General features: G+C 47.7%; 1 protein-coding gene and 1 long non-coding RNA gene across 2 annotated transcripts; both read right to left on the bottom strand.

Moving 5' to 3' along the window:
* Positions 1 to 2,717: 2,717 nt before the first annotated feature.
* Positions 2,718 to 4,886, bottom strand: LOC119356894. Its single transcript, XM_037623884.1, has one exon. It carries the CDS (start codon positions 4,739 to 4,741, stop codon positions 2,852 to 2,854), a length of 1,890 nt encoding a protein of 629 aa, XP_037479781.1. The 5' UTR covers positions 4,742 to 4,886; the 3' UTR covers positions 2,718 to 2,851.
* An 89-nt stretch (positions 4,887 to 4,975) lies between these two features.
* LOC119356895 lies at positions 4,976 to 7,208 on the bottom strand. Its single transcript, XR_005172077.1, has 2 exons — positions 7,019 to 7,208; positions 4,976 to 5,080 (listed from the first exon to the last, which is right to left on the bottom strand). It is a non-coding gene; the product is annotated as an uncharacterized LOC119356895 (long non-coding RNA).
* Positions 7,209 to 15,604: the final 8,396 nt, after the last annotated feature.

Genomic DNA, 15,604 nt, shown 5'->3' with positions numbered 1-15,604 from the left:
ACACGTTGCAGATATGATAACTTATGTAACCCAGTCCTGATAACTTTGGCGATCGGGGGGTGGGGGGGAGGGGTGGGGGGTGGGGGGAGGGGTTGATGAAATATACCCCCCGGTAACTCACACACCACAAATCTGACAACTTTTGTACCCTAATCTTAGTAACTTTGGTGACGGGTGTGGGATGTGGGAAGGTGTTTAAAAACACCTGGGAACTTTCATGTAAATAGCTTGGTACTGTACGCACCTTATACGTGATAACTTATGCATAAATACCACTGCAACTTTGATTCCGGGGTGGTGGGAGGGGAGAAAGTATTTTGAAAACATACCCCTCCCGATAACTTCCGTACAAATGTCAAGATAATATACGTACCATAGACTTGATAACTCATGTACAAACACCATGATAACTTTGACCTCGGGGGAGGAAGTTGTTTGAAAACATAACCTCGATAACTTATGCATAAATAGCATGGTAATATATTAACCACAGACATGGTACCTCGCGCACAAACACCGCGGTAAATTTGTCCTGAAAAAAATAGTTGTTGAAAATGTACCACTGTAACTCATGTGTAAATAACATGATAGTAGACACACATCTAAGCTGATAACTTACTTAGCCCAGGCTTGGTAACTATTTGCACAGAAAAAAAATCGTCAGGACATATCAACATGGGATCTAGTTTGGTAAGTCTCGTCGCAACTGATTTTTTATGTGAAAACATTTTTTTGATCAGACCGACGCTTTGATCTATATCACATTTTTAAAGTTTTGAAATATGTAGAATCAAGGATGCATCCATTTTCCCCCTTCTAATGCATGCATCCATGTGCATGTGAAGAGAAAAATACAAGAACTATCGTTTATGTCTCAGTAAGTTCTGTATAAATAACATGATAACTTATATACAGCCGCATGATAACTTGTGTAGCACACGCGTGATAACTTTTGACCCGAAAAAAATATCATTGAAATATACCAACATGGGATCTAGTTTCGAAGGTCTCGTCGAGACGAATCTTTTATGGAAAAACAATTTTTTAATCAGACCAACGGTTTGAGCTACAAAATATTTTAAATTTTTGCATTGGAAAAAATCTTTGATGACATCATCAATTTCGTTTTTCCTGCATGTATATGATTAGTAGTTGCTAATTAACTGCTAATGGATAGTGGACATGCACAGAAAAAAGAAACAAAATAAGATGAAGCTAATGCATGCATGCAAGCTAGGGAGGAATCGTGCAGATCTGTTGCTTAATTTCAGTACGTGTGGAAGTTAGCACTGTCCTTTAGATAAATAAGAAAAGAGTGCACGATCTCGACGAATTACTTCTGAATGAATTCAGAAGTCATATGAAAGAACCATAGCATTTGACACTTATTGGTAAATCAATTTGATTCTCTATGGACCAAATAGACTTAACCAAAGCAGCTGAGTAGAACCTGCCCGTAAATCTAGGATTTTCGTTGACCAGAATATAAAAATAAGTAGAAACCTAACAACAAACATGGACAATAGAGAAGAAAAATAGAAGAGTCAAAAAAAATATGATGGAAGCCAAAATGAAAATCATTCTCCTAAAGATAGCAAATTCTAAAAAGAAAACAACACGGCAAGGGGCGGCTCCTCTCCTCCGTCTTAGAAGAACTAATTTGTCAAGGAAAGACAGAACATCCTCATTAGGCGTTATCAATTGGCAGCATATAAATGCTAAGTGGCTCCATCGTCTTGACGTAGGGCAATGTCTGGCACCATTCGTCATCTATCACCGCGAGCCGCGTCCCATGAGCCCGGTGACTGACCCGCACAGGCACCGCCTTGTTGGATGCCCACATGCCTTTATGTCTGTAGTGCCCACGTATCAAGCTCTCCTCCAATGTCAAGATGCACTCGCCATACACGAAGTATGGCCGCGTGACCTCATGCCGCGTAAGGTTGTACCGACAGCTCCACTTTCGCTGCCCCTTGTCCAGAACCCACACCTCTGTCATTCTCGAAAGGCCATGGACAACAATGCCCAGCCTCCCGTGCACCTCCGTCAGGTGGTAGTTTTCAGGCCCAGCGGGATGCCCGGGCAGCCCCTTGACACGGGCGACCGCCTCGTTGTCGAGGTCAAATGACACGACCCAGCTCGCTCCGGCATTCTCTACGACCCAATAAGTCGCGCCGTCGACGCTGACTATGCCGGCGCCGAGGTTGCAGCTCGCACCCTCTGCAGGACCAGCGGGAACCTCCCGCCACGACGCCTCCCCTAGCGTGAGCACGTGCAGGGCGTCGAACTTGTATTCCTCGCTGATGCTACATGGGATGTGCACCACCTTGTACTGCCCGGACGTAGGGTGGTACGCCTTGTGCCAGTTCTCCCAGTAGGTGCATCTCTCCAAAGACGGGACAAACGGGCATGCGCAAGGCAGCGGCAGGACGGGCAGCTCCTCGTCGGTGGCCGGGTTGACCAGGGTGACGGCACCGCCGGGAGCCGTCTTGTTGTCGCACAGGCAGAGAAGACCATTGCACGTGCCGATGAGATGCAGGCTACTACTGGGGCGCATGTATGGTACCGCTTTGTCCCGACGCCATAGCTCTTTGTAGCTCGTCGTCGACGACTTGGACAGGAATCCCAGAGGAGGGCCGTGGCGCGGCTCTGCATCTCCGTGGTGTGCTCGTCGATGACGTCGCGCCAGAGCCTGCAGACGAGGCGGACTATTTGCGTACCAATACAAGTTCATGATAATGCAATTTCGTTCATAGACGAACAAGTACAGTGAAGCTCTGTACACTAAAGCATCATACGGTTGCTGGGCGCAAAAGCACAAGGCACACACACAGAATATGTGTCATTTTCATCAGGATTCCGGGATGTTGATGTTGCTTCCCAGGTGTCCTGCTCGGAGCATCGACATGAGCCCTCCGCCGTGCACCCTTCCCTCCGGCACGACGAACCCGAAGCTCTGGTCCCGGCTACCACCACCTCCTTCTTGGCCATTGCCCGGCAGGTTAAACGAAGACGATGGTTTCTGCAGGGAGCCAGGAACCAGCAGCTGTGGCGGTATGAGCCTGCCACTCTGCATGAGTTCCAACGACTCGCCGCAGCAATCTGACGAGGCGCCAGGGAGAGAAGAGGAGATCACTCGGTCCATGCCGCTGCCCGGCGTCGAGGAAGAAGAGACGATCCCGCTGAAGAGGCCATGCCCGATCATGCTTCCGGTCTGCTTCGAGGCCGTCAGGTTTCCATGAGCAGAGCACAGGCCGCTCCTCCCCCTGGCAAACTTGTCACAGCCGGCGCTCCAGGCGCACCGCTTGCCCCCGCCGTGCGCCTTGCACAAGTCCGTGCTCCCCTGCGCGCTCTTGTCGCACCCATCTGATTTGCAGCGCTTGCCACCGCCATGCCTCACGCAGCAGTCAGTGCGACCGCGAGCGCTCTTGGTGCACCCTGGTGCCACACACCTTTTGCCTCCTCCATGCACCACGCAGAAGCTGGTCCCGCCGTGAACACTCTTAGGACACGCCGCGTCTCCCTCGAAGAGGCACCTCTTTCCGCCGCCATGCCCTTTGCATAGCAACGTGCTGCCCTCGGCCCCTTTGGTGCAACCTTCAGATACGCACCGTTTGCCCCCACCATGGGACTTGCAGAACAGGGTGCCTCCCTGTGCTCCCTTGCTGCAGTCCGGGTACTGGCACCGGCGACCACCTCCGTGCACGATGCACACCCCAGGATACCCTTCGGCGCTCCTGGTGCAGCCCTCCGTCATGCACCTCTTCCCTCCGCCGTGTTTTATGCAAAGTCCCGATCTTCCCCGGGCTGCTTTGGAGCACTCCGGAACCCCGCACCGGTGCCCACCGCCGTGAGCGATGCAGAACTCTGTCTTCCCTTCGGCGCTTTTGGTGCAGCCTAGCTCTTGGCACCGCTTTCCTCCTCCGTGCGATTTGCAGTACGCCGTTCGGCTCTCGGCCCCTTTATTGCAACCTGGCTTTTGGCACCGGTGACCGCCGCCATGGGAAATGCAGAGTCCTGATGCACCCCTTCCGCCCTTGGAACACCCATTGAACCGACACTTCTTGAGATGGCGCTGATGACTTTTCTGCTCCCCATTATCAGTGCTATCTATTGTATCTGAAGTTGCAGCAAAAGAACAGCCAGTTGTTGCAGAGGGCTCGGGGCTGTGCTCAACCCCGTGCTGATCAAGAGATAAATCATGATCGGCCTCATATCCGGTTCCAAGGTGTTGCTGGACATCAGGCTCTGCCATTGTTCTATCAATAAAAAGAACATCTGATCTTGGAGCAAACAGAGGTGATAGCTGATAATCACCTGACTTCCTTTTGGCTGAAGTTGATCCCTCGCCAATATGTGGGAAGACAACACCATTTTTTCTTTTGTGTGAATGCTCCTTGCGGCCAGGCAGTGTTGTGGACTGCAAATTTCTTGAGCTGCCTCTTGAAGTCCCCACCAGTAACCCAGGATCACTTGCAGTACAATGTTGGGTGAACAAAATTCCAGATAATTTAACTTTGTTGCCACCGGATGATTGGCTATCAGCGGAATACAGATTTGGCATTGGTCCAAGTCCTAGGACCAGCCTGCAGTCATCATCAGGAACAGGGGAACTTCGACTCCTCTGCCCAAATGATTTTCTAGAAGTCTCGACTGCTTCTGAGCTCTGTTCAGCTTGAGAGAATGAAGCGGCTATATGTTCCTTCCCATGAAGCCAAAGATTTGTCATATTAAGGTCCATCCCAGTAAATATATATGTGTATAATGTAGGACTAGGACAGAGAAAGACTAGAGCGCTGTCCAGTGGCCGAATAATCAAAACCCCAGTTTAACAACTTCACCACCAAGAAAGTATATAGTATACACAAAATGGAAGTACACGTCAATATTCTTGCAATTCGAGCCACTACCGATGAAGCCTGAAGTATCAGCTCTGTCCATGAGCCTTAGGCTTGCTGGTCCCAAGTGAGAAATCGTGATGTTGCAGCACTACGGGCAAAAATCATGTGCACTGCATCTTATGCATAAAAGGGAATCCACAAACAGACTTCATATCATGCAATTAAACGTCCTCTGAGATCTGCAAGAAAGTCAAGTAGCAGGCAAAATTTAGCTACACAAAATAAGAACTGATAAAAAGAAAACAACTGACAGAAGCTAATGTTTCTTAAATATGAAGGAGAACTCAAAAGACTTAAGTATCAAGCCTACTCATCCACAACCAACTTAATGTTTCTGAAATAGAGCAAGAACCACAGGTGAAAATAATAAAGTGATTCAAAAACTTGTAAGGAAATCCAGAAGTATGAGATTAACAAGTACCAGTTCATATGACCTTGGACAAAAATGCTAACAGGAATACATCAAACATATATCTGATCAGGCGGTGCATGTATTTTCAGTTCATTAATGTACATGAGGAAATGGTGAATCATGATTAGAATTTGAGCTATGGTGTTTGCTTGAGATGAACATGAATTAGCGCTTAGTAGCTAGTAGTGCTACTTTAAAACCAATACAGCTAGTTTCACTACCTATACTGTAAATTTGAGTTGCAGTCATACATGTTAAAACTTCCTGGCACAGTTTAGTGGGACAAGTGGAAGAAATTGATCTTTTCTCAACATCTCGAGCTTCGACTTCTTAGGGAAACAAAGGATTTATTATATTTGTATGCTGGGTTAAATAGAGAAACTAGGATATAGATACATATGCATGGTGATAAGTTGGTAGTTATGTCCACATGCGTTCTTCTCATACTAGGATTTACTCGACACAAAAATACTAATGAAGGGGACCACATGAAAAGAAAAATGAGCCGACTCTAAGAGACAAAAATGACAAGCATCATGTGTACAACACCGGCAGCCAAATCCAAGAAACAACCTATATCAGAATGCAAATTTGATCCAAATCCATGCCAAGCTGAATCCTAACATGCCTGACAACATCAACATGACTCGATTGTTTCCAGCTATTGCAAGCACGGCAGCAGACTTCCTTTAATTCTCTTAGGAATTCCAAGGACTTAATAAATTCTTGGTTTAAAGCCTCAACTAATGTGAAGTACAGGAACTGCCGAAATAAGACAAACAAAGCAGCTTACAGTATGCATCATGGATTATATGGAGAATAAAAGTTAACATGCTTTACTGCAAAAAGACATCAATCTGCCTGCCAACTTTGCGACTAAATTCACAAATGTAATTTTAGTCTGCCAATTTACGAATAGAATCCATTCATTTAGCCAGGAGAACCACTAAACCAAGACAAAGCATACTGCAACCTCAAGGTTATATATATATATATATATATATATATATATATATATATATATATATATATATATATATATATATATATATATATATATATATATATATATATATATATATATATATATATATAGAGAGAGAGAGAGAGAGAGAGAGACACACACACACACACATGGTTCCTATCGCCTTCAGGCTTCAGACTACTATCCAACACAGCCCAAACAGAGCCAAAAACTGCTCCATCGGCCAAGCACAAAGAAACTCTGAACTCCTGCTCACATCTCGACAGTCCACAGGAACATAAGTATAGCGAGTGAAAAATGCTACAGAGCTGGGCATCATGGATTATATGGAGAATAAAAGTTAACAAGCTTTACTGCAAACACATCAATCTGCCTACCAACTTCGCGACTAAATTCACAAACGTTTCAGTTTGCCAAATTACCACCAAAATCCATTCATTTAGCCAGGAGAGCCACTAAATCAAGACAGGCAAAGCATCCTGCAACCTCAAGGTTCCACACACACACACACACACACACATGGTTCCTATCGCCTTCAGGCTTCAGACTATTATCCAGCAGAGCCCAAACAGAACCAAAAACAACCCCATCGGCCAAGCACACAAAGAAACTCTGAACTCCTCCACACATCTCCACAGCAAAACAAGTACAGCGAGTGAAAAATGTTACAGAGTTGGGCACTAAAGCAAGAACCAGCGAGGGGCGCAGGCAGATCCGTACCGCGGGACTGGAGGGAGGCTGGAGAACCCGGAGGCGCCGATTGAGGCGAATGGGTGGACTTGGAGGAGGGACAGGCCGAGGCCAGTTGGGGCGAAGAGACGGAGAGACGAGGGGGGAGGTGGGAAATAAAGAGGCGTGGGGAGGAAAAGGAGGGAGCTTTTCGCCATGGGGGGACGGAATTTGGCCCTTGGGGCTTCCAGAGGAGAGAGGCGGATCCCGACGGTCGGCTCAGCTCCGCCCCAGCCCAGCCGCATCCAACAGCTCGGCTTTTGGCCATGTGAGTGTCGGGTGAGCCAGAGGTCCTCGCTCACCGCGTTTGTCAGCGCCCTCCTGGCCGTCCGATCGGCCGTCACCAGGGATATGGAATAGTTTATCATGATTCTTTTTTCATGCCATATTTTCTTTGTAGATTTAGACAAAATTATGAGAACGATATATATTTGGCAAGCACAATGCTAGAGAATTCTTTTATTTTGACAAACATATTCCCACTTTGTTTTGAAGAGTAAAAAAGAGTTTGGCCACAGTGTGTAGAGGCCGGTCAGGTCCGTAGTTTGTAGAGGACCTCAGAACATCTGCAGCTAGAATTACCAAATCCGAACCCCTAAAACCCCGCGGACATGCCTGGTCAGTGATAGGGCGTGTCCGTTTGAGCCCCTATTTATCTGTCCATGCAGCCACATTTTTTATTTTGTTCCTCATATGTCCAGTCACTTGCATGTGATTGGTAGAGATAAAGAGGGTGAAGAAAAGGAAAGAATAAAGAGAGAGAAAAATGGTCCGGGGTAAGCCGCGTCCTACGTAGCGGACTGTTCGGGCATGTCCTGGAGCCTCATATCCTCCCTATATTTGTCCTCAGTATGAGGGTTCACGGACATCACAGACATATAGAGACGATATGAGGAGGTCTAGTTGGATCACTTTTTTATTCTCTCTCATGTCCGGTCATTGACGATTGCGTCCGCAGACGTTTGAGAAGGATTTGAGGATGCCGGTTGTAGATGCTCTCACTGAGCACCCATACTTAGAGACGGTGCAATCTCAGGCTCCCTCCCGAAAATTACTGGAGAAGCATCTCGGGCGTGTTAGAAAATAGTAGTAGAGAGATCTCGAGAGCATCTGATGCTTCTTGCTTGACTTTTTACATACCTTGATCTCCCTTTCATGTGGAGAAGGCCAAAAGTGTGTGATGAGACGAGCCTCCTCGGACACAACTCACTCAAAGAGACTCGCACATATCTCATCGTCGATAGCCAATAGGCGGGATGAGATGGCCCACTTGAAACATGACTTGTCCGAAGAGATCCATACATGTTTGGTCGCCGAGAAGAGCGAAACGCGGGACAATAGAACGCAGGGGGTATGATCTTGAATCTTGACTCGATTTCAGCTTTGTGAAATGGCGATGGCGTGAGGTTGTCAATAGAACGCGGTAGGGCTATTGAAGGCTACGGTGATGCAGGCCCGGCCCTGAGGGGGGGGGGGCAGGGGGGCGGCCGCCCCGGGCCCCCGCAACTGAGGGGCCCCCAACTTTGCTGGCCCAAAGTAGTGTAGGCGCCAGTTTTTCATTGATTCAACGATCTCCATCGAGGCCCAACAAACATCGTAAGCCACAGTGAGAACTCCGCCTGTAATGGCGACGCTTGATTACAGGATTTCCATTGCGCGTCGCCGTCTTTCGGATTTTCATCCATCGTCGCCTGTTGTTCACATCTAGGCGCTCGAGATCATCGGCCCATCGGGCGCCACACATCGAGATATGCGGGGTACGGCAACTCCAAGGCTCCCTCCGTCGGTCCGAAAGAGTACACCGCATTGCAAGTCTTCAGCGACCTCGCCGTGCCCATCCACTACCTTGGCCAGATGCAGGTCTTCAGGGGCGGCGTACGACTTCAGCGAGATCATAGCTCGTAGGCCGTGCCTGTTCAAGCCGAACCAAAGGTCGTCTTGAGTGTTGTCTTCAGTCCTGGGAGGATGGGGAGAAATCCGTGAACGGCTTGAGGGCTCGATTTGGGGACGAGCCATACATCTGTCGCATGCAGGTAAATAGATACTACCATGTAAATTCTGTATACAATAAAAGGATCGTAGATTTTAAATTTTCTGCCTCTTGGCCGGATTAAATTGGTCGATGTAGTGTTTGCCTGTTCTTGCCAAGTGAAGTTACTTTCAGTTTGAGGACAGTAATAAACGAAATATAGAACATAGGTAAAAAATACGCTATATAATTAAATCTTAGGACATTGGTGTGGTTAATTTTGTTGTATTATTAACTAGGACCGCAACAAAGTATAAGAGAAAAACCATGCTAATGTTGTGAGCTTAGGGATCAAAGTGACTGTACTTCCCATACCATTTTGTTTTATAGAAAACATTAATGGGCCGTACTGTATTTTTTTAGGGGGATGTATATTTTGTTTGTGATGTGATGAACTAGCGAAAACCTTAAAAGTTGCACCAAAGTTTATGTAGAGAAAAGTTTTTCAAAGTTCAAATTCTATTAGTTTGATGTTTATATTTAGGGGCCCTTGGATTCTAGTTTCGCCCCGGGCCCCCGAAAACTAAGGACCGGCCCTGCGGTGATGTTGTACATGTTCGTCTCTTGTGAAATTTGGTAAGAACGAAACGTGAGTCTTTTGAAAGATTTCCACCATGCATACTATTACCAGATTGAGGTGAGTGGCGACTTTATTGGGATTTTTTTTTGGAAAAGGACTTTATTGGGAATTGCCGGGACAAAACATTAGGGGCCTTAATGGTGGGAAAGTAGTCGTTGTATTCTTGCTTCGGCGTAGCCTCATACACTTTCTGTCTTAATAATGAAATATGTCAAAACTTCTGCCATTGTTTCAAAATCAAAATGTGTTTCTTTTGCAAAAAAAAATCGATCTAATCATCTTTCATCATGACAGTACAACGAACATATCAGAAATAATAAAAATTAGATCAAGATCCGTGGATCATCAAAGAAATGCACAAAAAAGCATGAAAGCTGAACCAAACCTTTTTTATTATATACTCCCTCCGTTCGAAATTACTTGTCTTGGAAATGGATGTATTTAGAACTAAAATACATTTAGATACATTTATTTGTGTGACAAGTAATTTCGAACAGAGGGAGTAATAAAATAGATCGTTCCGTACACGAGTGTACTAGTACATCCGATGCCACGGTGCATTGTACATGGATGCTTCTGGTTGGGGTCGATGTTTGCCAAGTCTGTGGAGGGCCCCGCGTTTCACCACCATGCGATTGTTTTCGTAACGATCTCGGGCCGATCGCGCGCGACTAGAGGCCCGGCGACACGTACGAGCCACGTGCCGGTCTGGCTCCGCGGCGGTTGGCGGGCGTTTTTGAATGGACAGCGACCGCCGGCGCGCTGCGTCCCTCTCGCAGGCGCCGCAGCCCGGCCGCAACGCTTTGTCCTGACAGGTGACAACTGACGAGCAAGAAGCCGTCCTGGCGCGCACCGCCATGCACGCTGACGCGGAGGCGGCCACGTGCAGGCGACCGCGTGCATGCGCAGGACATCGACGGGAACATTATCCGCGATTGCGAATCCCGCCGCCGCTCCGGCGACGTAGCCACCGCTTCCGCCATCGAGCAGCCGCCGCACACGACGGAGGCCCCCAAAGTCAAACGACGCGACGGAGGAAAAGGAAAAGGGCGCGGAGAGAGCAAGGAGGGAGGGAGCACCGGGAAATAATCCAGTCAGTGCCGGCGGTTGCTCAGCCCAGCTCCAGCCTGAGCCGGACGAAGCCCTGCCTCGTCAGGTCGGCTGCCTTTGCCTTGCCGCCGCGCCCGATTCGCTGCTGGCCCATGCGGTGCGGCCACGACGTGTCGTCGGGGATGGGTGGAGGCGTTCACCTCGACCCGTCCAACATCGAGGCGCCACAGTTCAATCGACCGGCTAAAGTCGTACTCTACGTGGAGAAACCACCACACATCTTCTTTCTGGTGTTTGTTGCACTGTAATGATTAAAAATGAATAGATTGAGAGTTTTCCTCAAAAAAATCATGTCCCCCAAAATTTCCTCTCATGCATGTGCATGTCGTGGATGAGGAGAGAGGGGATGTCCGGATGTGTGATCGTGGTGGCTTTTGGTTTGCTAGACGAATGTCCAGACTCTCAAATCCCCTTTGAATTTGCTTCTGGTCTGGGAGAGTTTGAACGTCTCAACACGTTTCCGGATGCTTGGAATAGCACTTGATAGCAAAAATTGACCGGACTTCCATAAATAATATATAGGAAAGATTTGAGAGTCAGTGTTGCGGAATTGGAGATACTCTTATAGCTATATAGTCAATGGTTCTGTTTGAATACTCTAACTCAGTTAAAGGTTAGAGTTAGATTCTAACCCTGAACTAAGAGCAACTATCTGTTTGGGTCGCCCGTCCGTCTGTTCGTGTCCGCCTTTTCATTTGGGTCGGCAGGTGCGTCCAACGAGAGACAGACGCATTTTATGCGTTTTCGCGTCGGCATTTAGTCGAACACCTGATGGGCGAGCTCGGCTCTGCCGCCTCGCCCATAGCTCGCCGCGCCCGCCGCGCGAGCTAGGCTGCCTCGCCCACGCGCTCCGCGTAGTCGGCTGCTCCGCCCCCGCGCCCTGCGAGCTCGCCTCCGCTGCCTCGCCCGCAGTTCGCCGTGCCCGCCGCACGAGCTCGCTAGCACACGCGCGCGGCAGCCGCGACTAGCTAGCTAGCCAGCACGCGCGCTAGCTACCACGTGAAGGAAATATGCCCTAGAGGCAATAATAAAGTTATTATTTATTTCCTTATATCATGATAAATGTTTATTATTCATGCTAGAATTGTATTAACCGGAAACATAATACATGTGTGAATACATAGACAAAAAACAGAGAGTCACTAGTATGCTTCTACTTGACTAGCTCGTTGATCAAAGATGGTTATGTTTCCTAACCATAGACATGAGTTGTCATTTGATTAACGGGATCACATCATTAGGAGAATGATGTGATTGACTTGACCCATTCCGTTAGCTTAGCACTTGATCGTTTAGTTTGTTGCTATTGCTTTCTTCATGACTTATACATGTTCCTATGACTATGAGATTATGCAACTCCCGTTTACCGGAGAAACACTTTCTGTGCTACCAAACGACACAACGTAACTGGGTGATTATAAAAGTGCTCTACAGTTGTCTCCGAAGGTACTTGTTGGGTTGGCGTATTTCGAGATTAGGATTTGTCACTCCGATTGTCGGAGAGGTATCTCTGGGCCCTCTCGGTAATGCACATCACTCAAGCCTTGCAAGCATTGCAACTAATAAGTTAGTTGCAGGATGATGTATTATGGAACGAGTAACGAGACTTGCCGGTAACGAGATTGAACTAGGTATTGAGATACCGACGACTGAATCTCTGGCAAATAACATACCGATGACAAAGGGAACAACGTATGTTGTTATGCAGTCTGACCGATAAAGATCTTCATAGAATATGTAGGAGCCAATATGAGCATCCAGGTTCCGCTATTGGTTATTGACCGGAGACGTGTCTCGGTCATGTCTACATAGTTCTCGAACCCGTAGGGTCCGCACGCTTAAAGTTCGATGACGATCGTAATTAGGGTTTTGTGTTTTGATGTACCGAAGGTTGTTCGGAGTCCCGGATGTGATCACGGACATGACGAGGAGTCTCGAAATGGTCGAGACATAAAGATTGATATATTGGAAGCCTATATTTGGATATCGGAAACGTTCCGGGTGAAATCGGGATTTTACCGGAGTACCGGGGGGTTACCGGAACCCCTCGGGGGTTATTGGGCCTACATGGGCCATAAGGGAGAAGAGGAGGGCCGGCCAGGGCAGGCCGCGCGCCCCCTCCCCCCTAGTCCGAATAGGACAAGGAAGGGAGGGGGGCGCCCCCTTTCCTCTTTCTTCCTTCCTCCTTCCTTTTCCAACAAGGCAAGAGGGGTAGTCCTACTTGTTGGAAATATGCCCTAGAGGCAATAATAAATTGGTTATTATTATATTTCCTTGTTCATGATAATCGTTTATTATCCATGCTAGAATTGTATTGATAGGAAACTCAGATACATGTGTGGATACATAGACAACACCATGTCCCTAGTAAGCCTCTAGTTGACTAGCTCGTTGATCAATAGATGGTTACAGTTTCTTGACCATGGACATTGGATGTCGTTGATAACGGGATCACATCATTAGGAGAATGATGTGATGGACAAGACCCAATACTAAGCCTAGCACAAGATCGTGTAGTTCGTTTGCTAAAGCTTTTCTAATGTCAAGTATCATTTCCTTAGACCATGAGATTGTGCAACTCCCGGATACCGTAGGAGTGCTTTGGGTGTGCCAAACGTCACAACGTAACTGGGTGGCTATAAAGGTACACTACAGGTATCTCCGAAAGTGTCTGTTGGGTTGGCACGAATCGAGACTGGGATTTGTCACTCCGTGTAAACGGAGAGGTATCTCTGGGCCCACTCAGTAGGACATCATCATAATGTGTCCAATGTGACCAAGGAGTTGATCATGGGATGATGTGTTACGGAACGAGTAAAGAGACTTGCCGGTAACGAGATTGAACAAGGTATTGGGATACCGACGATCGAATCTCGGGCAAAGGTACAATACCGCTGGACAAAGGGAATTGTATACGGGATTGATTGAATCCTCGACATCGTGGTTCATCCAATGAAATCATCGTGGAACATGTGGGAGCCAACATGGGTATCCAGATCCCACTGTTGGTTATTGGCCGGAGAGTTGTCTCGGTCATGTCTGCATGGTTCCCGAACCCGTAGGGTCTACACACTTAAGGTTCGGTGACGCTAGAGTTGTTATGGGAAATAGTATGTGGTTACCGAAGGTTGTTCGGAGTCCCGGATGAGATCCCGGACATGACGAGGAGCTCCGGAATGGTCCGGAGGTGAAGATCGGTATATTGGACGAAGGGTATTGGAGTCCGGAAGTGTTCCGGGGGTATCAGGCTATGGCCAGCATGACCAAAAGGTGTTTCGGGAGCCCCAACAAGTGTGGGAGGGCCTCATGGGCCAAAGGGGAAGGTGCAAACCAGCCCACTAAGGGGTGGTGCGCCCCCACACCCTTTCCCATGTTACTTGGGGGGTTGGGGCGCCTCCACCTGGCTTGGGAGGCAAGCCTCTACCTGCTTGGCTTGGGGGCAAGTCTTCCTAGGATTTTCCCTAGGGAGATTCAATCTGCCTAGCCGCCGCCCCCTAGGGGAAACCCTAGGGCGCCTCCCCTTCTCCCCTTGCCCCTATATATAGTGGAGGGGTGGGAGGGCAGCCGTGACCTCTTCCCTGGCGCAGCCCTCCCTCCTCCAACTCTTCCTCCTCCTCTGTAGAGCTTGGCGAAGCCCTGCAGGAATACCACAAGCTCCACCACCACGCCATCGTGATGCTGGAGTTCTCCCTCAACTTCTCCTCTCCCCTTGCTGGATCAGGAAGGAGGAGACGTCCCCGGGCTGTACGTGTGTTGAACGCGGAGGTGCCGTCCGTTCGGCGCTAGATCGGAATCAACCGCGATCTGAATCGCTGCGAGTACGACTCCTTCATCCGCGTTCTTGCAACGCTTCCGCTTAGCGATCTACAAGGGTATGTAGATGCACTCCCCTTCCCCTCGTTGCTAGATTACTCCATAGATTGATCTTGGTGATGCGTAGAAAATTTTAAATTTCTTCTACGATGCCCAACAGTGGCATCATGAGCTAGGTCTATGCGTAGTTTCTATGCACGAGTAGAACACAAAGTAGTTGTGGGCGTCGATATTGCCAATTTGCTTGCCGTTACTAGTCTTATCTTGATTCGGCGGCATCGTGGGATGAAGCGGCCCGGACCGACCTTACACGTACGCTTACGTGAGACTGGTTCCACCGACGACATGCACTAGTTGCATAAGGTGGCTAGCGGGTGTCTGTCTCTCCCACTTTAGTCGGATCGGATTCGATAAAAAGGGTCCTTATGAAGGGTAAATAGATATTGGCATATCACGTTGTGGTTTTGGCGCAGGTAAGAAATGTTCTTGCTAGAAACCTATAGCAGCCACGTAAAAACTTGCAATAACAATTAGAGGACGTCTAACTTGTTTTTGCAGCATATGCCTTGTGATGTGATATGGCCAAAAGGATGTGATGAATGATATATGTGATGTATGAGATTGATCATGTTCTTGTAATAGGAATCACGACTTGCATGTCGATGAGTATGACAACCGGCAGGAGCCATAGGAGTTGTCTTAATTTATTTATGACATGCGTGTCAACATAAACGTCATGTAATTACTTTACTTTATTGCTAAAGCGTTAGCCATAGTAGTAGAAGTAATAGATGACGAGACAACTTTAAGAAGACACGATGATGGATATCATGATGATGGAGATCATGGTGTCATGCCGGTGACAACGATGATCATGGAGCCCCGAAGATGGAGATCATAAGGAGCAAAATGATATTGGCCATATCATGTCACTATTTGATTGCATGTGATGTTTATCATGTTTTACATCTTATTTGTTTAGAACGACGGTAGCTTAAATAAGATGATCCCTCACTTAAATTTCAAGAAAGTGTTCCCCTAACTG

This window comes from Triticum dicoccoides, chromosome 2A (genome assembly GCF_002162155.2).
Source record: "Triticum dicoccoides isolate Atlit2015 ecotype Zavitan chromosome 2A, WEW_v2.0, whole genome shotgun sequence".
NCBI lineage: Eukaryota > Viridiplantae > Streptophyta > Magnoliopsida > Poales > Poaceae > Triticum > Triticum dicoccoides.
Note: the sequence above shows the minus strand (reverse complement) of the source record. Positions and strands in the feature narration are given on the sequence as shown.